The 27,036-nt window shown below is 41.0% G+C and overlaps 1 protein-coding gene across 2 annotated transcripts in view; it reads left to right on the forward strand.

Annotated features, from left to right (window-relative positions):
* The first annotated feature begins 2,234 nt into the window (after window positions 1–2,234).
* Window positions 2,235–27,036, forward strand: part of MAP2K1 (mitogen-activated protein kinase kinase 1) — a 36,680-nt gene continuing 11,878 nt past the window's right edge. Inside the window, exons 1-5 of one of the 2 annotated variants that reach the window (XM_084293231.1) lie at window positions 2,235–2,439; window positions 17,774–17,984; window positions 20,156–20,302; window positions 23,327–23,404; window positions 23,943–23,994. In XM_084293231.1, coding sequence (XP_084149357.1) covers window positions 2,360–2,439; window positions 17,774–17,984; window positions 20,156–20,302; window positions 23,327–23,404; window positions 23,943–23,994 — 568 coding nt within the window. In that variant the 5' untranslated portion in view covers window positions 2,235–2,359. Of the gene's footprint in view, window positions 2,440–17,438; window positions 17,527–17,773; window positions 17,985–20,155; window positions 20,303–23,326; window positions 23,405–23,942; window positions 23,995–27,036 lie in introns of those variants that run through there. The other variant, XM_084293232.1, reaches the window with a different exon arrangement.

Consider the following 27,036-nt stretch of genomic DNA (forward strand, 5'->3'; position numbering starts at 1 on the left):
ATAATTAAACATTCTCAAGTAACTATATAAATCGTATTTTATTCTATAATAATTTCTGGTTGAATCGACTCATTGGAGTGTAAAACCTGTTAACATTTTGAAGCAGTTATTAATTTAAGTGAGGTATTCATATGCCTGCCTTGTATAGCAAAACAACTACAGCTTCAAAAAGCTTCTTCACTTGAGGCAAAAGAAACAAAACTGGCACAATGCCAGTTACAGCAGTCAGCGCCAGGACTGCCAGAGGAACTGAGCTTTCACTCTGCCAAGTACCAAGCCGCTAACCACCGCCCTAGCACCAAGGTGCTCAGAACTTCTTCAGTTCTTGGTTCACAGCTCTGTGGGAGATTTTGTTTACCACTGAAGCAAACTTCAGAATAACTGTAGTCTTTTCTTGTAGATCTGTCCCATTTGTTGATGGATCGGAGCACTGTACGGTGCAGGCACTTAGAGTAGCAGTTGCAAGAGTTTCGCAGCTGTGTCAGAAAGCAGAAGAAATCTGCCAGTGCTTCTTGATGCATAACTTCTCTGAGTACAGGCCTTAAAAGAGTTTTCATCTAATTTCTCTGGGATTCAGACAATGAGAAATTAATCTTCCAAAGAAGCAAACCTGTCTACAGCATCTCAGCATCAGAGGCAAGGTTTTAAGATGACTGTATCCACACAAGTCAAATATGTGTAATTCCTCCGGAGTCCTATTAGCATACGAATGTCCTAGTTTTAAGCACTGCACATAAGGAATACCCAGCCAACTCTGTTGATCCAGATAGGTCCATAGGTGGTACACCAATATTCCATTGTTTCCTTTTGAGATCTACAAATAAATGACCAGAATCTTTTTAAATTCTCCTTCTCAGGAAGAGAATTGGCATGGAGGGATCACTGATCATGACTGGAGAAAAGGGACTTCCATTACTGTTGAGCAAGTCTGCTTATGCCAGGTGAGATCACCGATGGACAGGAGCGAGGGTACTCAGCTCTTACCGAAGGTAAGGCTCAATGCTGCCCTGTGAGCACATCCCAGGCTGTAAATGTGGTGCGTCAGGCCGAGCTGGGCTTTTCAGCCATTCAAGGTGCACCCACCACACCTGGCCCTGATGTTTGGAAGCAAGCTGATTTTAAAGCAAGGCAGCACTCAGCTTATATCCCCCACTCAGCTTATATCCCAAGGTGGAAGCTTTTTTTTAAGCGACAAAGTGGCTTTAGTTCTCTGGAATTTTAACCTCATATTTCTGTTGGTGTATTTCTCCCTGAAACAACCTGTATACAAGACACGCTGTTCCCTCCGTGGAGTAGGATTGTAGCCTTGTTCTTTGTTAGTTAGGACTTCTATGTTTAAAACTGTTAAAAAAATCAGTGGGTTCATAACATACAATGCCAATATGCAATGTTGTCTTTATTACTATTATTGTTTCATAAAGCATTCTGTCTCAGCCATATCTCACTTCTGTGTGCCAATATTTGATAGAGAGCTCCTGGAAAGTAACATTTTTGTTTTACCTTTAGGCTGCCTAAACTAATGCAATTACAAAAACCCCCAAACAGCGATGTGAGTCAGAACTTCACAGAAACGCACACAGAGAAAACCACGATCCCATTAAGCATGAAATGCCTGTGACCAAACCTGATCATTCCTAACAGCTATGCAAAATAAAAGTCCAGAGAAGCGAGAATAAAACCTTTGGCCTTGTGTTTTCATACTTTTTCTGCTCTTTATAACTCACTGTTCTCTGAGTGTAAGTTTCCTTTAAAATTTTTACTGCAGGCACTTAGTTTAGTAAAAAAAAATAAATAAATTAGTAGTTGTGAGTAGCCCAAGGTGAGGTTTTGTTGTAGCTATAAATGCAGCAGTTCCCCTGTCTGGGTGCGTTACGGAGGCAGATAAACAAACCAGCTGCACAAAACACGCCTTAGCACCGTGGTTTGCTCTGCGGGGAAGATGCTGGGGCTCGTTGCACAGAGCTACTTCTCTTGGTTGCGGTGAGAGCTCTCTGAAGGGACAGAGCAGCACCAAACCCACAAAATTTTGGCCAAGCCCCGGAGCTGATGCGAGCCCGCTCCCCCCCCAGCCCCTCCCACCAAGTGAGGGCAGAGCGCTGTGAGGGCACAGCTCCGCGGCTTCATCCTCCGCCAGCGCGCATGCTCCTGCCCGGCCTCACCTTCCCGGGTGTGTGTGGGGGGGAGCGGCTCGCGCAGGCGCAGTGCGGAGGAAGGGCGCGGCCTCAGCACGGGCTCCGCGCGCCGCCGGCACCAGCTCGGGGCCGCTGCGCGGGGGGGGGGGAGGAGGGAGCGGGGGCGGCCGGAGCAGAGCCTCAGGCACCGGCACCGGGCAGCGGTTTGGGGCCGCCCGGGGGCCGCCATGCCGAAAAAAAAGCCGGGCCCGATCCAGCTGAACCCCGCGCCCGATGGCTCCGCCGTCAACGGGACCAGCGCCGCCGAGTGAGTCAGGCCCGGGGGGGGGTTCGCTGAGGGGCCGTTATTGGGGGGGGTGCCCCTGAGGGGCGCCTCACGGGGTCAGCGGCTTCCGGAGGGTGGAGGGTGAGCAGGGGGGGATGAGGAAAGCGGGGGTAGTGTGGGGGGCGTCTGTCAGAGGGCTGGGTTATGTAATGATGGGGTGAGGGCCAGGTTCTGCCTTCCTGAGTAACGTGGGTGCAGGGAGAAGTTGTGTTGGGAGTCTTGAATTTGTAGGAAAAGTGATGGGGTTTGTTTATCTGTCCCCTTCTTGACTTTAAGCTGATGTCAGTGAAGCTGTTTCTCCGTAACTAGTTTGTAATGCTAGAGAAATCCGTGAGTGCGCTGGGAGAAGCTGTTCTTGAGTTTTCCTGGCTCTAGTATCAGCATTATGCCTTACAAAATAAAGGAAGGTAAGTCGAGGCTAATCGTGGGCGTGCTTTTTTTAAAGCGTTGCTTACAAAGTAGCACTTGAGCACATGCACGGTAGTCAGGCTTCATATTGCGATGGCAGCACTGTGAGGTGTCACAAAAAGAGCTTCCTCAGGTTAGCAGGTCTGTGTTTACTGCTCTGTCTTTAGGTTAAGGTGATGGACTAGCCCCTAACGAAGGCGTGAAAAACAGATGCATGTTGGAAGAGCGCATTCCTTTCCCTGTATGGTTACTTCACTCTTCTTGGATACATAAGCAGAGCTCTGATGTACTTACGTACTGCACTGTCAGGATATGCAGTACAGGGCTGCACTGAGATGTACAAGTGTCAGGTTCCGAATTGTTCCGCGTGTGGTGGTGTTGCCACGTTTTCAGGCAGGCTCAAACCTCAGAATATACTCGGTATCTCACAGCTCCTGCTGTGATGTTTCTAGCAAAGTCTTTTGATGACGAACTGAAGGGTGAGCTCTTAAAAACTGTCTTGTGGCAGGGATTCCTGATTGCATAATAGTCAGAACATAATCCTTAGGTACAGTTTTTGCTCTGGATCAATAGGGGGAAAGATGTTATTTTTTTATATTTGTCTGTATAATACTTTACAGTTGATTTTCTTCAAGGCAGCCGAAGATAAGCTTATACAGTTTTCGGGGATCCCTCCTGCATACTGGTCTTGTTTTATGGAATAAATCCGATATACCTATCGCTTATTGTGCCATCTAAAGTTAAGCACCAAATACACAGTATTTAATACAGTACTTATCTTAAACATTTCTTCACTTAAGAAACAGCGTTCATCTGAAATTGCTTAGATGTCTGATATTCATTTACTTCTTGGAAACTTACAGAGAGACCCATGGGAGTGTAGAGTCTTGCTTACACCAGTGAAGAGTCTTGCTGCATTTTCTGTTTTGGATTTTATTTGGTATATGAGACTTTTGGTATATATAGACTTTTGCTCTTCGTTATATGTTAGTCCTATACCTGGCTTTTGCCAAGCGTAGAGATGCGTAAAGATTTTTAAAAACAGCAGCTTAGAGAAGAAGTAAATCCAGTAACCTGTTGTCCCATAAACAGCCAGAATTAATTTGTGGGATGAGGGTGTATAAATCCTCATTGTGAAAGACTTTAAGTTGCAAAGCATAGTTGCATCAGAATATCAGAATTTGGAAACGGTTTTGGAATGAAGCTGAAAACGGGCTTTTTTTTTTTTCTTTCATCTGCAAGCTTTCTTTTTTTCTTTCCTGCTGTGTAGTTTTTCCTTCTGGTCAGTGCTTGAAACCAACTGTAGAGGTGTTTGTCAGTCTGTATACATGGTGAAGTGTTTCAAGTATGTTATGCAGCTGCAGACTACCATATTAACACTTTCTGAAGCTTTGTTCCTGACTTAATGGAGTTTTGGCTGTGTGAGTCTCCAGCTACTTATTTGCTTCCACCATACACAAACCTGTCACTTTGATGCAAATGATCCTGGCTGCTTCCCTGTTCTTTTTCAGAGAAGTGAACCTCTCAAGAGAGAATGAAAAGAGCTCAAATTATTTGGTTAAGTAACATGAAGACTGAGTGAGAGGTGATATGAGTGCTCTCTGTAAATGCACGAAGGGAGTTTCTTAGGCTCAAAGGCAGTGCTAGCACAAAATCAAAAAGGTACTGTTTGGCTAGCAGTGGTCTTATGTTAGAAATTGGGAACTTTCTGGCTGTGGGTCAGAAGATTCTGCAACGTTCTGAACAGCCACTTACCCGTGCTAGTTTTCAAATATTGAAGCTTAATACTTCTGGGAATGGGTGCGTGTGGTGCTTGGACTTCGTGGCAGAAAGGAGGGGGAAAAGGCAAAACTAAAAGAAAAGGAGACTGGGTGGTTGAGGATGTCTTGCTTCCCATGCCTGTCTTGTCCTCTGTCTTCATCCTTATTTGGCCTTGGGATCAGATTGACTGGAGTGAGCAAATGCTTGTGGGGTGAAGGGTGGTGCGTTAAGAAGTGCACAGTGATCCTTGCTCGTGTTAATTATTTTTAAAAAATCCTGTCAGAGTGTTATAAAGGAGAAGTAGAGCACTTGCAATTTAAATATGTGCATGCGGCCCATTCAATTCAATTTCATGCTGTTTTTCTGTGACAACAGCTTTTGTTATTTGTAGCTCGTTATATGCAGTTATTATTTCTGTAATCTGTGCAGTGTATTTTGGTGCTCTCTGGTGCCTTCAAATCCCTAGTTACTCAGTGGACAATAGAGAGCACGTATTACAAGATTTTTCTGTGCTGTGAACTTCACTTCTGTTTTTGACATTTCCTGCTGAGAAGTAGTTACCCAGAGCTGACCCCGTGCTGCTCTTCTTGAGCTACTTGTTGCTTTATATCATCGGAATGAGGCTGGGATGACGCTGGCCAGCTGCAGACTTAATTTCATTCTGGTACTTCTGGAATGGCACAGGTATGCACTTGCAATGATTTTGCAGAGAGAATGGGAGAAAAGTGAAAGAAACCTGAACGCAGTAAGAGGGATGCTCCTTCCCTTTTGACTGAAAGTGACAGGATAGTTCCCTGTCTTAACAGCCAAAAGGAACAAGAACAAGATCTCCACTTTCTCTTCCTCTCAAACTTAGGTTTCCATCCTTTTGAATATCTGATAGTTGTTGCTCAATTTCTAGGTTTATTTAAATCCAAACCAGACATGCAATATTAAGTAGACGCTTTGCAAAGAGGCAGGAGGGTACGTTTGAAGTTTTTGTATTACAATAAGTATTTTGTTCACATGAGAACAAAGTTACTTCCATGTCATTTTTAATTACATCTTTACAAAAGCAGTTAAGCAGAAGGAAGGGTTGTATTTATAATGAGGGAGTTATTTTGATGTAAAATGCCAGTGAAAACAAACACATCTAGTTTTCACCTTGCTTTAGGTACTCCAGTAAATGCCAGGTCAGGTAAGGGCTATGTGTATGGTGTTTACAAACCATTCCAAAACAGAACTTCCACTGTCTTGTCTTAGCAAGTATCAAAAATGCAAGTATCTAAATGTGGTCACCTTACCTGAAGTGCTGTTGACTGAGAAGGCACAAAATGCAACAGTTCTATAGCTACAGCCTTGTAGTATAAACTTACTTAGAAATTGGCACATTTTTTATTCATCAAAACCTATCATTTATGAGTTACGCCGTGCAGTGAGTTTTGAAGTGTCCCATTGACCTCAGGATATTGGATGAAAATCTGCCAGTTAAAATTCCCATGTCCAGAAGGATACATATAGGGGAAGAAAAAAAAAAAAAGGTAATTCAAGATCTCAGGGCATGGATTTTATGTTTAATGAGAGGCTGTGACTACAGAATGTCTTGGCATGTAATGTAGGCTATTTAAAAAATGCTATTAGAAAAAGTGGAGTAAATAGTCGATACAACATCTTGTCATGGAATGCAACAATCCAATGAGCCACAAAATGAGACGGAGCCTTGTAATTAGTTTTTTAGTTCGTTTGTCTGTCATGGAAGAGATTACTGCTACAGTTAGGAGCGTGCATTAAAGTTTGTTGCAGCTTAAAACTTCTCACTTCAGAAGAGATGTTTTCTGATTGCTTTGCCTGTCTATCAGTTGCACATACTAGCAGAATTGCTCTAAGCCTCGCTTTGTTACTTATTGAGTAAATAAAGACTGGTGCTCTCTCTGGTACTATCATTTGAACCTTCCAGAAGTGCCTGGGACTAAAAACTTCTTAAGATGGTGTCACTTTTGTGTTGTATAAGCATTCATATAGAAAAAGTGGTTGCAATTGAAGTCTGTTTTTTTCCCATCTGTTTAAAGAATTGCAAAATCCACAACTACTCATTTATTTTGGTAACAGCTGCTAGCTCCCAAATCAAGCCTAAGCCTCAGTCTCTGCTCCAGGAGGATGGTGCCAAGCAAGTCTCAGCTGTGATGAGGTATGATGTGAGGTGGAATGAGCAGAGCAGGACTGTGTTTTTGGTGACTGGCACTAAAGACAGTGCAAAAAAAATGTGGAAGAAACACGTGAAAGGAAAAGTGGAACATGGAATTTGTCATCTTCTAGTGTGCTGTAAGGAAGTAAGTTTTTGAGAATATAAGAAGGTGCTGGCTACAGGTTTCTACCACCTCTTAGGGACTCTATTTCTTCACAGGACGTGTCTTAACAGAAAGTCCAAAGGCTTTCTAAACTGTTCTGAACCTAACTGTTGCCAGCAGTGCTTACGTGTGTTCTGTCTTAACTGCAGCATATCCTCATCTTAGAACTGTTCGAAGCAATGCGTAATTTCTTAGAAATTGACTGGCAAAATCCAGTCATAAACTATAATTCAGTTCTTAATGTGAGCTTTTTCTTGTCGCTTTCTGTTTATCCTGTTCAAATTGCATTAAGGAAGCCACCAAGTAGCTGGCATGACCTCTGAGTGCAGCTGCCTGCATTTGATAGTCAAAGAGTAATTTGGGAATTACACAAAAGTGGCTTGAACTTCCATTTGTATTGACATTTCCAGAAGTTGCTTGCTTGTGATGTGTCTTGCAATTTTAATGTTTTTCAGCATCTTTCTCAAGGGAACTTCAGTTTGGGCTTCGTAGGAGTAGGTGGGGATGGGAGGTTGATTTTGTTTTTATTCACTTTTTGAGGCTTGCATTGAAAACTGGAGTGGTGGGAGGTGAGCAGCAGGATCGGTGGGCTGCTCTCGAACAGACCTCGTTCCAGCAGAATCATCCTGCACGGAGTAAATCTTCTCTGGCTCGCTTTTCTTGGATGTGAGTTTAGATGAAATGACGGGAAGGTTTTCACCAAGTTGTTTGTTTTAATGCCTGCTGGATCACCGCTGCTTTTGTTGTTTTGTTTTTCTTTTCCTTTGCTTTTAAAACCAAATAGCCTCTGATTAGAGGCAGCCCCTGGATGGAATTCCTTTGACTTCAGAGGATTTCTGTGTGTCGTGTTCTGGAAGATTAGGTCCTGAAATTTTATGACCGAGCTGGCAAGATTGCTATCGCATTGCATGTGTACAGGGAATTACTGTGGACCTGTAAATATTTACAAGAAAATTCAAAAAGACAGTTAATACTGAAGTAAGAGTACTGAGTCTTGTTACACACACACACGTGGACATAATGACTGTAATGGCAACTTATTTTAATTCTTATGATGTGGTCATTGTTCAGAAAGCATAAATCAGTTTATTAGAGTTAAATAAACCAGGCATAAAAATGTTTCATTCCAGTGGTATCACAGGTAAGGCAAGTGCTGGTGGTTAATATGGAGCCAGCAGTTTGTTTTTTTTTTTTCCTTTTTCTGCCCTTTACAACAGCAGTTCTGCAGATGGAATTAGAAAGGTGTGATTTCACGATTGCACACATGCGAGATCCTGCTACTTCAGAACTTCTGTCCTCCTCTTGCTCTGCCCACGTGTTCCTGAGGCTCCTTTTCTTGCATCAGCTCTTTCAGTGAGTCAGGCTTCTGTGCTGATTCAACCTAGAACTTACCCACCAAAGAATCCCAGATAAATTTTTGTGGGGCTGTCTGCTTGGGCTCATGTTAGCACTGATATAGCCCCATGGTGAACTTAATCAGGGAGATACTACAGCTGAAAATATGCAGTTTTTTTGGTGATCTTTGAAGTGCATCTGTTCTGAGTGGGGTTATTCAGGAATGAATGAATGGCCGGGGGCAGAATGGGGCAGAGTCTGTGCCAAGAGCCCAAGGTTTTGCAGGATTATGAGACAGCATACCTGGAGCCTGAGATACTACAGAGAAATGCAGAGATTCAGTAATTACAACAGTTTCAGAGTAGCACATCTTTTAATTGAATAGTCTTAGATCTTTGTCTCGAGAGGACCAGATTACCTTCGAGATCTTCCAGTATTACTTAATAGTCAAAGAAGGCTTTTTCATTTAAAAAATAATAAAAGAAGGGGACTAGGCAAGCCCCATATGCAGCTGAATTCTTAGCTTGGCATAACAGCAGCGCTGCTGTTGTTAATCTGGGTAAAGAGTCTTTGCTTAAGTGCTAGCTGGGGGAAAAAAAGCCTTAAATTGTGGGAAATTTACAGGAGGTGGGAAATACATCAGCAAGCAATTTGAGTGCATACCCACTAAATACTTCAATGTACACGGGAGAAGCATTCTGAAATGAACTGGGGAAGGAATTGTCTGTTATGTGCAGTAAACCTAGGTGGCCCCTTTAAATTATTAAATTTTCCAGTACAAAAGCTCCCCCATCCTCCTCCCTGTGTTACCCTTTTTACAGCTGCTCTGGAAGCTGCATTTGTTCTCTCGTCACTGCCCTGGGGACTGCCTGGGATTTAGCAGTTTATGGATTCCACTGCCAAAGCACAAAATCGTCTCTCCAAGGAAGCAATGGTAGTTGGTAACATCAGTTTCTGGGTTGCTGAATTTTTGGGGAGGGCATTCTGTCTTCCCACGTTCCTTCTTTGTAAGGAAGCAATGGAATCTTGCTTCTGAAGGCTTGCTGATACTGTTAGGAATTGGCAAGCAGATGATTTCTGGTATGATGTGCGTTCAATATTACTTACTCAGGCGATCTTTTATTCTTTGGAATGAGTGTGCGAGCCTTTCTGCCAGTCATTGCCCACAGCAACTGAGCAAACGGGCAAGGCTAACTCCCTGCTCACCATCCCTTTGCAAACATCTGCTGTTCAGCCATTGACCTGAGTCTTGTCTGAACAAGAGGAGAGTGAATTCCAGCAAACTTCTGCCTCCTGACAGCTGAGGACGTTCTCTCTCGCCTGGGTTCGTTGCCTCACAGGCATCCAGCAGGAGGAAGTGAACAGTGGTGTCTGTCGCTGCGTGACACATACAAAAGAAATAAGAATGGAAGCAAGATTATGTTTTACTTCATTCTGAGAGCTAGAACAGAGATGTTCCAGCATTGCCAGTTTGCGTGCTTCCTTGTATGACCAAGTATCTTCCTAAAAACCAGCTTGAAGGTTTCTAAAACAAACTTAAAACTTCCTGGTAACTCATCCTTCCTTCAATGTGTTGTGTTTTTTTTTGTGTTCACAACTCAGCATTATTCTCTGCTTTTCTAAACTTTTTTCAGTGTGGCAGGAAGATGAGTCAACAGCTTCAATGCAGAAATCTAGCAATCAGAGAATGCGTTTTTCTGGGGAGGGGGAGAAATTCTGTTCTTAAATGTGGAGATACTCAGCTGAGATGTTTGGGGGGTGTGTGTGTGTAAATATGTATTGTTAAAGCCTGTACATAAAAAGTCAAAATGATTAATTTCTTTTACTAAATGGCTCTGTTGGTAAATGTCCTGTGTTGTGCAATCGTTCTATTGCAAATTTGGGCAAAGATCACAGCATCACAGGGTGGTTTGGGTTGGAAGGACCATAAAGCCCTCCCAGTTCCTCTCTGTTCGTGGACAGGGACACCTCCCTCTAGACCAGGTTGCTCAAAACCCCATCCAACCTGCCTTGGATAGATACAAGCCTTCTGTTTGTGGTTTTCTCTGGATCCCAGCTGTGGCTCTCTGTATGCACTTACCTGAGTGTCCAGGCAGTGCTCTTTGCCTGTCCCTGATGTCTCAACTGCAGCTTTTGACAGTTTCTGTTCTGGGCTCCCCGCTCGGCTCTTGCACTTGAAGCTGCTCAGTTCTAACCTTGGCCTTTACAGGCCCTATAAACAGATAATGTAACTTCATCTTTTTATTATAGTGTTTCCCTGAAGCCGTGCCCTTACCACAGAAGGAAGTTGTGAAGATATGGATTTTGTGGCTGTTGCCCATATTTATCCCTTTTTATCATTAAATTCAATTTGGAGTTCAGAGAGTTAAAACAGTTGAAAACCAGGGATTGTTTAAATCCACATGTATTGGCTGACTAGACTTCTGTAAGATCTTTGTGCTCTGTGTTGTGTTTTGAATGCCCGACTAGTAAGCTGGGCTCCGTGAGGTTGTCCCATGGTGTTGCAGACCCAGTGGTGCCTGGGGAAATGGGCGGCAGGAGCACCAGTGTTTGGGAGAGGAGCATCCAGGACTTGGATTTCCAGTTCTGGAGACTCAGTTTTTAGGATTTGCAGGCTTTATGTGTAACAAACTATGGATGTACTACTGCAGCAAGCGTTGAGGAAGCCTAGTAACTGAGCAAAGCACTGTTTGTGTAGCTTAGCCACAGCATTAAATATGTGAAAGGGGCGCCTGGGCCTTGCTGGCAGCTGCTGCCACGTGGGACAAAGGGCTGTAACCCAAAGCGGAGGCTGGGAACAGCTGCAGAAGAAGCTGGGAGGAAAAGGCACCCAGGGCAGGAAGCTGATGGCTGTCCCTTGGTGCTGCCATCCACTTGTGGCTTATTTTTTTTTCCCTTTGCTGAACTCAATCTTCAATTCAAACATTATTTGGGAATAAAAAACTGTGCAAAGTTTAATGGCACGCTGGTTGGGCTAAAGCAAAGGAGGAAAGAATTCTCAAGCAAATATTCCTGCCTAACAGATCAGCCTACAAGGAGTTACTTATGTTGTGTCGTTTGTTGGATGTTTGAAGTCTTACCACATTTTCATCTTTAAAACATACCCCATTCTGCTTCAGGAAAAATGGGAATAGAAATTTTGGGTGTAATTGGTCTGGCAGGACACTTTAAGTTAGGAAAAATACACTTCTAGTATTTTATTTATCTTTTCCTGAGAAATAGATGTTAGCCAGATGTTAGCTCTTGCTCTTACTGGGTAGTTCTTTTCTGGTAGCACTAAATATCAAAATGTGCCCTACTGGGTCTGTTCCAACCTGAAAGAGGAACGGTATGGGGTGTTAAAATCGGTGCTAGAAAGGAGCAAGTGTGCTGGGCAGTCATATAAGCGCTTCCTTTAGTGGGACGTGTATGGAGGACCTCTGACACACTGCAGGAAGTGAAAACTAAGTGGGAGTTGAAATACAGTGTCCTTTTTTTCCAAGTGAGAATCCTTTGCACCTGGAGTGAGTTCAGATCTTGCTGGATTGTTTTAAGTGCAAGTTTTATGAGGCTGTGCTGGAGTCAGCCCAGAGACGGAGACACCTGTCCTGTTAACTGTGAGACTGCTCACGTTGCTTGTTCCGTGTTATTCTCTGAGCTGTTCTTTGTTAAAGTTAAATAATAAAACTGCCTTATTGCCCAGGTTTAGCACAGTCATGCAAAATAGTAGTGTCTTCTCAAAGCTGCAGAATGCCTTCATCTTCTTCGTACTTTGTTTCAGCTCCCTGATTGAGGCTGTTCACGGAAATAATGTAGTGAGCTGCCTACTTCTGCTTTAAACTGACAGCTGTGTAGGCTTGGGGAAAGTGTTACTGTCACTATGCTAGAAAACAGCCCCCATGCTTGTATCCTCGTATGACAGTAGATCTGAAAGTGAATGTATGTCTTTGTGCTTTCACTTGTGCTAATTGTTCAGCTTGCAAAACTGATAGTAATAACTCCGAGCAGCTTTGTGACAAGGTACTGGCAAAGATGGCATTGTTTGTTTTTTTTTTTTAATTTCCTCTACCATTTTTTTATGTTTCTGAAGTAGACTTCAGGGTTAAGTACAGCTTTAATATAGATTTTAGGGTTAAATGTGTGGCTAGTTAACACAGCATCCAGTCCAGTAGTAACTAGGGGCACTGCTGTGCCTGCACTCCCATTGTCCTCACCCCCCTGTACTATTTTGAAGCATCCATGTGGCCATTGTCAGGATGTGAGGTCCTGGGACAGGTGAGACAACGCACAAACTCTGAGATCAGCTTCCTTCTATGGACCTGAGGTGGTCCTGAGGCTTAAAGCTCCCAGTATCCTATGCAGTGATCCTACTCAGAAGAACTTTCCAACCTCTGGCTTTACAGGAGCTGGCTGTGCAGATGTGGGTTTGGGTGCAGGATGTCAGATTGCAGCTGGCCTTGAAAGTGGGAATTTGGTGAGGTGTAGATAGGCAGGAGCAGAACCTCTCCCCACACACCAGGGGATGGTTGTTGAGTCAAGAAGATGGCTGTACTTGGTAGGAGACTGCTTTAAGTTCTGCTCTGTGTCTTTATACTTTGGAGGCCACAGCAGTGCTGCACAGCTGTCAGTGAACTTCCTCGAGTGCAGAACAGAAGAAGTGATGCTGACTTACAGGAGGGCTCCTACCCGATCAAGTGTGGGCAGAGGCAGTCCCACCTCCACAACACCTGCAGCCTGGTGCTGCCCTGGGAGGAGACAACAACTAACCTCCCTCAGAAAACCTCTGCTGAATGCGATGTGTGGCTTTGTTGCTTTTGATCTGGAAGAGAGAGATTGTGTAATAGTTGCACCTGAAGTCCAGTGGTCCACTTTGTAGAGTGGCATTGCCTGCTGGCTACACAGCAGATTTGTCCATTTCTGCCACTTATCGAACGTGGTCTGTGAAATTACGCTGTGTCTTTAACGAGTGGGGACAACGGCACTGACCTCCCTGCTGCTTCATTCAGATGATCACATTACAAAAGCTGGATTCTTTCCCTAGCGCAGGATGTTTAGTGCATGCTTGGCTTTAAAACTGCTGGTAATAAATTGAAGGATAACCTGTTGCTTTAGGGTAGTGCTTGGAACAGCGAAGGGCTGAGGTGGTTTGATGATTTCCTGCTGTGATGGAGCTCTGGCAGAGGCTTAGCTTTTTGACAGTGAAAAAACAACTCCAAGACTGCAGAAGGTAATGGTGATGAATTTTAATAGGAATCTTTGTCTTTTTGAGTAAGTTTTATGTAAGATTAAGTAACTACTAGTGCTGCTTCTGGAGGCAGATACTGGCACACCAGCGTGCTGCTGCTTTTAGCTCCCAAACTTCATTAACGTTTTCATGGTGCCCTACTGTAGAAGTGGTGTGTGTTCCCCCTTCTGTATTTGTCTGTGTTTTAGTTTGTAAAACTTTATGCAGTGACTTGTTCATTACTTACCCATCTGTTTCTGGATGTTGTTTGCTCTGCAGCATTGTTGTGATGCTTTTACACAGGGAAGGTCCGGACACTGATCATAGTTCCTGGCTGGGAGTAGGACTCTTGCAGAAGCTTGAGTACGAAACTAAAGCTACATAAATTCTGCTTGCTTGAAGTACTGGAACTAGATTAATGCCATCTCTTTCAATGCTACAAACATTTTCTATTTATCTATTTACATTTGAAATTGATTAATATCTAGTGCTTCAAGCAGAGGACCAGAATGAAAAAATTAAATTCTGCCTTGCTATTTGTCATTCAGTTATCATAAAGGTAACTGCAGATGTTATTTAGTTACATACTGGACAGCAGATCTGACAATGTCTTTGGGTTAACTACTTCTGCAGGAAATTTTCAGATTGATTTACTTTACAGTTAAAGAATTGGTCCTGAAAAATTCAAGTGAGATCTGAACTTTATTTGCTGTTACTGTCCTGAATGTCAGTGCAAGTAGTGGAGGTTCTGCCATTAGAGCTTAGAACATTCTGGTGACTTTGGTCTGAAGCTCTGGTTGGTTCTGTGTTGATGTCAGGAAGTTTGAGGTTTTGCCTCTCTAGAGGATTAGGTCTGACCTCAGTTGGGACCAAAGATCGTGTACCTTAATTTTTATTTTGTTTCTGCGGCCACATTCTAGATAAATGGAGAAATCTGATGTGCTGAAATTCATGACGCCAATGCTTTTCCTTCTGTGAAAGCCTTTGGAGTCCTCTGACTGGTGCTTGTTTGAACAAGGACACCAACAGTAATTTGTGCTTTCAAGCAAGGAAACACTTGTGCTGGAAGTGCAAAGTATGAGATCAAAACAAACGGTGTAAAAAGTAGTTTTATGCAGATATGCAGTAATCACATCTGTGTTAGCCTAATGCTATATTAGCAAGTTGTCATCTTTGGTGCTAAAGCTTCAGCATGACTGAGTTTTTGTTTCATCACACTAGCTTGTTTGTCTGCTCCAGGTCATGTGCGCAAGCGTCTCTGTGTTGTCTCCAAGCCCTGAAAGCCTCTTCTGCTTCAGAGAAAAAACTCAATAGTTGTTTTCTTCAAAATGGAGCAAGAAAAGCTATGCTGTGTTCTGTTGCTGTGTCTCTAGTTCCTTTATCTTTCCAAATGAGCAGCCCTGTCTTCTTCAGTAATCTCTAAAATGACAGCAAGCTCAGTGTTCCTTCTCTGGAATTTCTAAGTGAAGCTGGGGACCGCTAGCTGCTGTGGCACACTGGATTTTTCAAAGGAAACTGAAATTCCCTGGTAAGGTCAGTTAGATGCTGAGCTCTTGCCAGTTTGGTCGTGACTTCTTTAAAGCAGTGATACAGAAGAAAATGTCTGTGCAAAAGTTGCATCTGATAAAACTGCTTTATTAATTTGATTTTTTTTTTTTAATAGGCTGTATTTTCTGGTCACTCACAATGTAAGTGCAGGGTTAAAGCAGCTACAAAGTACGATATAAAAGCTTTTATGTAGTGAGCATGCACTATAAAGTTGCTGTGCTACTGATATAAAGAAATATTTGGAGGAATAGGATCTTTAACTGGCCCCAAAAATATCAGAGGTCTGTTCTCCGTTTCTACTGATTGCAGAGGTTTCTACAGAATAGAAAAATGACCTGTAGGTGTGAACAGAATAAAAAAATGACCCCCAAAAAAGTACAACATACGTCTCAACAAAAAATAATGATGTGTATCTTGCAAATGCATGTCAAAAGCCTACAAGAGCAAGCAGCTGGTGCGTTCCCTGCGCTGCAAGATGCCGAGCAGAGCTTGTGGGGAGTACTGGCAGGGTTTGTCAGTGCACATCCTCTGAAAAACACCAATTTTGTGTTTTCACAACAGCAGTCTTCTAGGGCAAAATACAGAACTTGAGTCCGTCATTCATTGTGCTGGGGTTTATTGTAGGACACTAAGGGGTACTGAACTTCACTCCCATTTTTATCTTGGGGTCATACTGTAAGAAGAGCAACTTCAGTTCTGTGTAAAATCATGCGTTACTTCAGCTTTAGGCTGGGGCTTGTTGGTTTTACTGGGCACACCTGGAAAACGGTATCCAGTGATGTGTTTTCTATTTTAGAAATTAGATTTCAAAATGTCTCTTTATGGTTCATCTTTACAAGCGTCTGTAAGTCAGGTTAACTGGAATGTTCTAACAAGTTGTGCTTATCTACAAAGGAAAACTTTGTGGATGCTCCAGGATATTTGTTGTATGGTTATGCACAGATATGACTATACTGGTATAAAGCAATGGATGAGAACAGAAATAAAGGTGTGCTGCTTCTCATAGGATAGCCTGGAAATGCAGTATCCTGCTCCATTTGTACAGGATGAAGTTGAAAATACTATCCAAGAGAGACTTGGTGTAACTACATTAGACAGTGTATGTTGGATTTTACTATGTAAAACTCCTCTGCTTTTGAGCAGCATTCCCAGATGGCATTTGCCCAGGGCAAATATTTTTGTGGAGCTTGCTTTGTTCTTGTTCTTTTTTGTTCTTTTTGACATGCAAATAGACATTATTTTCTCATCATTGTTTGGTAATCTTAGGTCTGGAGTGTTTAAATGTCAAAATAACTGAACACAGCTCACCTTTCCGTCAAAGGTCTCCTTCTGTTTCCCTTACTAAGCTCTTCTACCTGTTACTGCTTCCCAAGCTAGCTTCAGTAAGCATCCCATCGAACACGTTTAAACTGCTAAATGTAGTAGGAGCTTGGGCTTGCTTGAATTTAGAGATCGTTTAGCAAAGAAGAGTTGTGAATATTTGAGATTTCTTTATTTGCCTTAATTAAACCTTAGACACATTCAAACCAAGATTGTTGTCCTGGCTGGAAGTGCAGGCTCTCATTAACAAGGCTCTCATTAACAAGGTAAGGGCTTCATCCTGTGATTCTGGCCTCCTGTTGGGTCTGTGGACTATCAGTCACTGCTCCTTGGAGCCAGACGTGAGTCCTCTGAGCTGACCAGTGCCTGCCTAGGCATCCAGGGGATGCGTCTCTGCAGCACAAGTTGTAAGTGGATGTTTATGAAGTGACGAATAGAAACAGTTTTCTTGGTTACTGGTGAATTTTAATCCAGTTTTTACATTGGAAGTGGTGTAGGCTTTGCAGAAGTAGATTCTGTTCCTCAAGTTTTTCATCCTAGCAGCACTGTAATCCATGGGAATGTTGCATTAAATTTGGCTAAGCAAAACAGATATTTGCTCCTGTAGAAACTGACTGTTGTAGCTGGAAGCAGGAAATTTTAAACGAGCATTTAAGCTTTCACATTACCGAGATGAAGTGTTTTCACAGGATCTGAAGTTAAACTGTCAAAAAAAAGAATTCCCAGAAAACCAAATCCCTGTCTATGGTCTTAAATTTAACTTCTGTTTAGAGTCCTGTATTTCTGTTTTGGTAGTAATCAATGACATTAAGCCTAGATTTCTGATAGATATACTTCTTTTTTTTAAATAACTTTGGTCTGTTTCCTATCCTACTTAAAGAGTCATGTTTCCGGTGGCAATCTATGCATGTTTGTGTTTGGTAACTTTTTATTAATATCTAAGTGGATTATTAGTAATATAATTGTGTGAAAGTCAGTGGTTGAAACACACGCTCTGTAGGAAATTACAACACGATCCTGGAAAACGTGGAACTAAAAATAGCTGGGAGACTTGTACTATGATTCACGAGGTCTCTGATCGTGAATGCTGAGTCATTAAACCCACTCCTGTAGATACCAAACCTCAACATGCATGAGTTCGGACAGAACCTCAGAGATGGAGAAATGGTATCAATCTGCTTGTGTTTGTCACTGTTTTATCTGGAAAAAAAATACTGTTTACTTAAAACAGAGATCCAATAATACGTCTCTCATGGGTATGACTGTATGGGTCTGCTTCATCTAGATAATTTACATAGGTGCAAAACTGTCGTGCATTTAATCCCTGACCTCAGTCATCTATTGCTCTTCCTCTTGCAAAACTGCTGAGCAAGCTCAACCAGCTGAATTGAGTTATTCTTTCTCTATTCTACAGGACAAATTTGGAAGCACTTCAGAAGAAGCTGGAAGAACTAGAGTTGGATGAACAGCAACGAAAGCGCCTCGAAGCTTTCCTTACCCAGAAACAAAAAGTTGGAGAGCTGAAGGATGATGACTTTGAGAAGATCAGTGAGCTGGGAGCAGGAAATGGCGGTGTGGTATTCAAAGTATCTCACAAGCCTTCTGGTCTTATAATGGCAAGAAAGGTGAGTGCCTCAAAAACTAGAACTTGTGGATAACTTTTATTGAGGAGGCTCTCTGAAGTATTTGGAGAAATAAGTGATGTTGACACAAAAGACTGCTTAATGCCAACTTTCCAAAAAGTAGGAAGGGCTGTGCTTGCTTATCCTACACTTAAAATTTTTCAGAAAATGTTCCACCTGTTAACAATGAAAGGTTACATATTATTCCCCCTTCTCATTTTCCCCCCTTCCTCCCATTTTGACAAAAACAGTCTTTTCAGCTGTGTTTGTATCTTTCAGAGAAAATGCATTAGACTCATTATGTAGAAGGCATTAAAAGTTACTGTAAGATGTATGTTAGGGTAAGCGACAGTATCTTGTGTTCTGGGCTGTAAGTCTAGAGAAATCGAAAAAGTATGCCCTGTTGTAAGATCTTCCTTCTCAGCTGCAAACCAGAAAAGGGCATTTAGGTGCTACTGGATACTAGAAAAAACGAGAGCTTTAAGAACAAGGGAATGCGTTGGAGCATGGTGACATCTCCTGTTCCCAGTTTCTTCATGGGATGCAGGTGGTTCCTGTGTGAAAAGGCATCTCTCCTTCAGGGGAGACTGGATTTCAGTGATTCAGCTTTATGCTTTGCAACCTATAGCAGCTGTGACCTAGCTTATAAGAACTGTGTTTAACTTAACCGTCCTGGTATTTTAATTCTCATCTTGTATACAAGAACAGCTATCTCAAAATCCCTGGGAATCAAATACAGCTATGGAAATGCATCTACAGTACGATTTGTGTTTGGGCTCCTCATGTGTGTTCCTTCCAGGAGTGAAATTCCTTGCACAGGAGGCAGAGTCCAGGCATACATCAGTGTGCTGCAGTGGATCAGAAAGCTGGCAGGCTACCTGAGCTCATAAGAAACAGTTTCTCCTTTGAGAGGATTTGCCAGTGCCATTATTACACTGCACTGAAAATTTCTATTTTTTTCAACTGAGGAGCTGAAGAAATCACTGAAAGCCTTTGAAGAAGTGTGCGCTGTCATCTTCAACAAAATAGAGGAGAACATGCACATGCTGACTTTAATAACCATGCTCAGTATAGCAACAGTTTGGGGAAAGGTGTTGAAAAGTGCCAACTTTCAAGGGAGTGAGAATTATGAAACATACAAGTTGCTGAGGCTTATTTGAACTAAATCAATTTACTTTATTTTTCATGTACTGCAAGTTTAACAGGAATTTTTACCCCAATTCGTTAATATTTGATGCAACTGAGATGTTTGAACTGCAATTTTTTCATGTATTGACTTCCTGTCATAATCAGAACTTGAAATTTTGATAAGATGAATTTTTGTTTTCCCTCTCACATTGGGGAATTGTACATTCTTCTCTGTTTTGTAACGGATTTTGCTTCAGAGTTTCTTCTGGTAAAATTTTCTGTTGAAGGCAAAAATATCTAGGACTTGGAATGTTGATATTACTGCTGTAGCTTTTAGATATGAAAATCTATCCCCTTAAAAGTTTATGTATGAAAATAGTATCCCATTGATAAACTTACTGCATCACTGTCTGGACTTCCTTGTAACATTTTTGCGATGCTATGAGATTTTGTTACTGATCTGTCATTAAACTGAAAAGGTTAGTGTCTGTTACTTACATTGACAGTAGCTTTAATAGGTTAACAGCTGTTACTCATTAACAAGTTTAACTAAAATAGGAATTTGGCTGTTTTTAATGAGAAATTTTTAAAGGGGTTTGTCGATTGTCTGGCTCAGAAACGGTGTGGAGATGACTTACTTGAGTAATAACAAAGAACATCTGTTGGTTTATATAATAAATGGGTCTATTTTAGGGATAGATTCTACTTCACTTTTTCTCCTAAATCTAGCATCTTTCGTAAGTACTGATGTTTTGCCCTCCTCATGCTGTATTATAGTGTTTTGCCCTTCCCTTTGCTACTAAGACAATAAGAAGGAATTATTTTACAATTAAGTTATAGAATAGTTGTAATTGGAAGGGGCTCCACGAGGTTGTGTAGTCACCTCCGGCTCAAAGCAGAGTCAGCTGCAAGAGCAGAGCTGCTCAGGGCCTTATCCAGAGGGGTTTGAAACTCTGAAGGTGGAGAGTGCCCAACTTCTGAACAACCTGTTCCTTCTGCAAGGTCCTGTTCCCCTAGGAAAATAATAAAAATGGTTTATTTTACAGTTAATTCATCTAGAGATCAAGCCAGCTATTCGCAACCAGATCATTCGTGAGCTACAAGTTCTACATGAGTGCAACTCTCCATACATTGTGGGCTTTTATGGAGCTTTTTACAGTGATGGAGAAATCAGCATTTGCATGGAACATATGGTAAGTGCGTTCAAATCTCCTAATTGAAGTTACTAACGGATCATTAATGCAAAACCTGGCCATCACCGGGACTTAAGTTAGCAATGTGGACTTCTCTGTGTGAATAAGGAATCTGAAACTGTTTCAGATTCCTGATTTCTTCTATATCCATGATGCTTAATTTATTTTAAAATATTCACCTGATCTTGCTATTCACTTGTTCTGGTTCGTTCTTGTTTTTATGCAGTACTAAGAGCACGTGGATCAGACCACACTGACTGATTGGTATGACAGCTGTGTGGCCCTCATTAGCTATGATAATGAGAATGTAATTTATTGTGATTTAGACAGATCTATATTTTGTCTCCTTTCAAACTTTACAGAATTGCAGGCATAAAGATTACTGCACAGGCAGTGAACAAACCTAGAAGGAACTTCAACAACTTTCTTAATACCAAAAATATTTTTAACTGTGTTTCATTTTAATAGAAAAGTACACATTCTTCTTGACATCTGTTTGCCTTTCTATTACCATATGGAGCCAAACACTAAAAGTAAATTTTCTGTAATTAAAGGTCAGTGAATCTTTTTCCTCACTTGCTTAGTAGAGGAAGTTTTTAACAACATGCAATACAATAAATCTAAGACTATTTTTTTCACTTGACAAAATTCTTTCTTTGGAGAGAAACCTTATTTTCTTGAGAAAGTTTTAATGCTTCTCTGGTCTTCTCTTATGGAAATTTTTAGAACAAATTGATGGTTGCCTAGGAACAAGTGATCATGATCCAGTTTTTAAACATGTGCAAGCTGAATAGAAAGTGTGCATACTCCTAAAATACAAATGACTATTGGGAATTATACAGAAGTTAGTTCGTCAAAATTGAAAACAGTCATGAAAAATGAGACGAAAATAGATGTTAAAAATGACTGTCTGGGCATTGTTTAGGAATACATTGTTAAATGCCACAGAAGTGCACATCTGTCGTTTCTAAAAGACAGATGGCAGTGATATATAATTACATGTGTAAATACAATGTCTAAAGAATCTCAATTTATATACAAAAGAAAAAAAAAAAAAAAACAGAAGCAATTGGGGTTTGCAAGTTCCTAAACAGGGAATTATATAGCTGACAGTAGACATCTCTTCAATTTAAGAGAAGGTGGTATGAAATCTATTACTTCAGTGCTGAATCTAGACAGACTGGATACCAGATTTTACAAAAAGAACACTTGATTAAGGAGATAAGAAATAGCTAGTGGATTGTTTAATTTACAGTCTTAATTAAGTGATTAAGCTGTTGGCGTAATGTAGATCTTTAGGTGTAATCTATTGTTCTCCTTTTGGGTAGGAGATTAGATGAGACTCCGTTGTCTTTTCTGTATGTACCTTTCTGTCAGTTAGCATCAGACAAAATTTAGGCTTCTAGCAAAACATACATATAAATACAAAGAGCTGTTGGTGGAAGAGGCATGGAAGTTGAAGATTTGAGGGATATTTTTAGGTAATAAATTCAAAATCAGTGCATAACTTTGCGTAGCATCAAGTGTTTAACATGCAGAAAGTCTGGAGTCTGCTCCTGAAAGATGCTGAAGGCTGCAGCCCGCACATTAGACAAGTGAATTGTGTTCAACACCTTTCACGATTGAAGTTAGTCCGTAGGGGAAAAAAGTTTTTTTTTCTGTATGAGATCTTTGCTAATATACAAGTGTCTCAGAAGCAATAGCTGTCCAGAAATGTGGCCAGTTTATAGGAAAAACATTTCATGTATATATACACAAAATATTTTTGGTAGTGTGTTTTTAATCAAGTTTGGTGTTTTTTCCCAAAAAGGCATGATAAATAAGTTTTTAATATACATCACTTCTCATAAGAATTTTAGATGTTTGTCCTCAAGTAATAAACTTGATGTAGTCTAGTTTTTGCACTGCATATATGAGTAGTGAAAATGATGAAAACTTCCGACAGATAAGGCAGGAGGAAATCGCTTTTTTGCAAGTTGGATTTTTGTCATAGTTACTGGGAGCTACCAAATGACTATCTGGACAACACGGTACTGTTTTTTAACTTGAGAAATAACTTCCTAGTTTCTTTGTATAGTGTCTATTTTACAGAATCTAGATCTTAAGCGCGTGCCTATTATTGCATCAGTTACTTAAAACATGTATATATATTTTTTTATGGTTTTCCTTCTCAGAAGCCCTTAGCAACAGTGGAATGTATCTGACTTTGCTGGGGGTGTCAGGGCATGCATTCAATTTATTTTACTTAGTAAAATTAGTAAGACCATTACTTACAAAAAATAAAAATAAAAAATTAAGGGCTTCACAGTATTTTGATGCTTTGAGAGCTGTGTCAAATCAACCCCCTACCTCTGGAAGCTGACAGTCACTCCAGATACGCAGGACTAAGAGGCCAGTTTTCTGTGTAGGATCTAGTCCAGGAATGAGGTGGACAGGACTGCGAGATTAATTGTGATCATGGGGTGCTGCAAGCACATATTATATTCGTGAAGCAGCTCTGCATTTTCCAGCATCATAAATTATTTTTATCCTTGGGATCAGTATCATAAAATGTATGCTTCTTCAGCCCTCCTCATTCTATCTTTGGAGGGAAAAGAATAGCATGTGATGGGTGTGAAAAGAAAGAAGAGCATGTTAATGTATTGGACTGAAAGTTACAGACTTTCAGGAATAAAACTCCTAATGCTTGGTCAACAGCTCGTTGTGTTCAGCACTTCCTTAGCAGGAGTCAAACCATGGAAATACTAGCTTGGAAGATCACTGTGAGAAATGTTTGAGTGGATGTTATTACTGGACAAATATTTGTTTTTTCTAAAAAAAAAAAAAAAAAAAAAAAAAAAAAGCATAAAACTGACTAATTCCTGCTGAGGAATGATTTGTTTTTTCAGATGTGCACCATAACAATATCAAATCACATGTGAAAAGCAACATTTCTCACCAAATTTAGGCTTTAGAATGAAATTCTGTTTGACGTGTTTTAGAGAAATTTGACTGAAGCTTGAGTATTCAAACATTTATTATTAGGACGGCGGCTCCTTGGATCAAGTACTGAAAAAGGCTGGAAGAATTCCAGAGCAGATACTGGGCAAAGTTAGCATTGCGGTAAGTGTCTTTGTAGCTCTCCAAGGCTGTAGGTGGGTAGATGTGTGTCTCAGCACGGTAATGCCAGATTCAGGAAGCAGCCGCTCCAGGATTGGAGGATGTGGGAGAGAAATTTTACTGGGTTTCAAAGCATGTTGCTTCCTTTCAAGAAGGCAGTCTTTATACGTGTTATTATTTGGTAGCTCGGGGTACTGGAACAAGTAACACATTCTATTGTGTTAGCTTTGATTTTTCTGCCTTTGTATCAGATGATGCTTCTGGATAAGAACAGAGGCAACATTTCATATAAAAAAAAAAAAGTGGATGTTATGCTTCTCATATCTATTGTGCAACAAGCTGCATATGAAAAACTTCCAATAAGGCTGCAGCTGATTCTGGTCTTTAGTGTGAGCTGGAGGTATAAATTTAAACAAAATATTCTTTTGCAATGTTTACATTTTGGTATTTCGGTTATGTTGTATTCAGTTGGAATTCTTGTACAAGAAAAAACATGCAATTATCTTTTCATAAACTGAAAATTTATTTTGTTTGTCTTTAGGTAATAAAAGGACTCACGTATCTGAGAGAAAAGCATAAAATAATGCACAGAGGTGAGATAAAATTTTGCATTGCAAGTTTTCTTTTTTTTTTTTTTTTTATTCAAGTTAAAATATGTACTTTTTTCCTTTATATGTTCTTTGTGGTTCAGTCTGATTTTGGTTCAGAGGATTTTTCTTGAGTAGTGTAAGGCAGACTTTTATCTTTTACTATGGCTGTCATTGCTCTGCAATTTTTGCTATTTGAAGCATGGATTATAAACCATTATTGTTGGCATAAATTCAAATTGAAGACTGGAGATGGAACACTTCATATTTTTCTTTGAATGGCACTGTTCAATAACAGCAGTTGTGCCTTGTGTATAAACCATGCCATGCGTTCAGTGGGTCTGGTGCCATATGAGACCAGTCTTCAGATCGTGTCTTCATCAGACACTGAGTTTGGCCAGACCAAAAAGAGTAATTAGCAGTCCCAGTTTATGCAATCTATTGTGGATCACCTTGCATGTGAAGTATAGACTGTGTTTATTACACATTAATGTTGGATTTAAAAAAAAAACAACAAATCAGATATAGCTTTCTACTGGAAAAACGAGCTGGATGAGGTGGACTAGATATTTCTGATGGTAATTGCACAGTTATTTGTCTCAGTTCTTTGTTTCAGGGAGACTGCTGGGAAAGATCATCTTATTTTAGGGCACACTGGAAGAGTGAACGTTGCATCTTGTAGTTTTCAGTTCAGGTACAGCAGTGGTTTGTTTGTTGGTTGCTTGAGGGATTTTTTAGGTTGCTCTTGTTCAGCTGGCTGTTGAAACAGCAGTTCTTAACAGTTCTGCAATCTGTAAATCTGACGTCCAAAACGCAGCCAATCTGATTTTAAGCACAGTGAAACCTCACAGCAGTGGCTGCATTAGAGGTTACTCTTTGAGTATGTGGACAAACAAGTTCCTCTCTTATGCTGCTTCCAATGTTCCTGGATTGCCCGTGCCTGGCAGTGTAAGCTGCTGCGTACAAGCTCTCCGGTTCCTATCATCGGTCCTGTCCAGCAGTGTGCCCTGTGTGTGTGTTATTTGTAGGCTCCCCATGTAAGATGAGCCTCGTGTAAACTGGCACATGGGCTTGAGCTGTCACAGCTTTTGTGGCTGAGGAGACCTTGGTTCATTTTTCTGCACATCAGGCTTAGGAGCAAGGTCTGCCCCGCACTGCGAAGTCCTGCAGGCTGGCTGCTTGCTCAGCTGAGTGTGGGCTGGGCTGCTGTGTGGTACCCCCTGGTTAACGGGTGCTGGCGTGTGAAAAAATGGCAGGCATTAAAAATATATAGACTGAAATAGTGTCAGTAGGGGTTAGTGTTGTCAGAACGTGCTTAGATAATGCCTCTTTAAATGCTAAATTTGGCTTCAAAGCCCAATACCACTGTAAATGTACTGATGTCTCTGCTATTTGATACCTTAGAAGCTTGACCTTTAAAAAAAAATAAAATAAAAAAATCTTACATTGCCATTTTACTTAGGCTTTTTTATTAATTTCTTATTTAAGAATTCTTGGTACCATATGGCCCTGGTTCAAGGGGGCTACCTACTGAAGCTAAGCTGAAGCCCAGTCTGTGCTATAAGGATATCAAAATATTCACCTGGGAAAACCCTTCTAGTGCAGGTGAAGGTTTTTCTGGCAGAATTAATTTTTCCAGAGTGCCTCCTAGAATCCTAGCTGAAATAAGTAGTGCACAGTTCTGGTGTAAGTGGGTCAGCATTATTTTGGTGACACAGTTGTAATTGTTGGAGATTTGTTTTATTTTCTTTAGCCTCTATATTTGGCCCTCTGTGATTATCTAATACTGCACTGACATGGCGTGACCAGCATCTGGCACGTACAGTTTGTTAGAACTCATCCTGTTCCCGGGGAAAAATATGTGCAGCTGGTGGGCTTGGTTTAGTAAGGTTTGTTGTATTTGTTGTGAGAGTGGGAGACCTGAAAATAGACATCCTCGCTAAACACAAGCAAGTAGCGAAAAAAGGCCAAAAAAATCTTGTTCTTAAATCAAGCATGAGCGAGATTTGGGATACCTCATTTTCAGGGAGGAATTAATTCCATTAATTCATTTTATGTGTGTGACGCTGCAATGTCAGCAGTGGTTTGTAACGACCTGGCCGCTGAGCATTCCAGAAAGAGCAGAGGTAGATGATAGTACAAAATGGTTTTTAACAGTAAGATGTGAAATGTGAGCTTCCATCTTCAAAATAAACTATTCTACATAGGTAACAGCTGTTAGCTAGCCGGCAAATAAGCATGCAGTTACATGTTTCTGGTAGTATTTAAGACTATAAAATAAGATTTTGGGGAGTGTAAGGAATCATTTGTGTGTAGAATCCCTCCTTTGAAACTTGTAGACATCTTGCTTCTTCTTTGGTTTCCTGATTAGTCTCACCCATGAATATATATTCTATAAATCAAATGTTCACTGCTTTTGTTGTATTGTATAGACTTCTGCGTCTATGATGTCAGATTTCTGTGTATCGGTGTGGTTGACAGCAGTAAGAGGTGGCTAGCACAAAGGGGATTTTGCCAGTGTCACCACAGGGGGAAAACCAACCAGAGTATTTCAGGGTAAAGAGTTTATGGAATGCAAGACTGCCAAATAATGTTGAGCTGAAAGAAAGGAATAAAAAATAAATTGGCAGAACTGGTAAGTGATACATTTGCTTGGATTAAGAAGTAGTGACAACCAGAAAGGACAGCAAAAACCCAATGGGATGTGGTTGCTACTCATCATGAGATTCAGCTTAGTGCTCACACGCCACAGACGAGTCCTGAACTAGCTGTGACCTCTGAGGAAAAGTATTCACATGTCATTGCAGACAGCTCAAGGAAGAAGTCATTAGGGGTTATTAAGGAAGGAATGGAAAAATCTTTTTATAGACGGTTAGCTCATCTGGACTATCATGCTTTGTTTTGGTTCTCTGAAAAGCCATGACAGAAATCGCAAAGCTTCTGAGAAACAAACTGGGGGATACAAAACCGGCACAGAAAAGGAAGGGGGCAAGGAGCGTGACTGTAGTAGATATCCTCATACTAGTTCCTGTTCAGTTGAATGTATTT

Source organism: Netta rufina (genome assembly GCF_964035555.1).
Source record: "Netta rufina genome assembly, chromosome: 11".
Taxonomy (NCBI): Eukaryota; Metazoa; Chordata; class Aves; order Anseriformes; family Anatidae; genus Netta; species Netta rufina.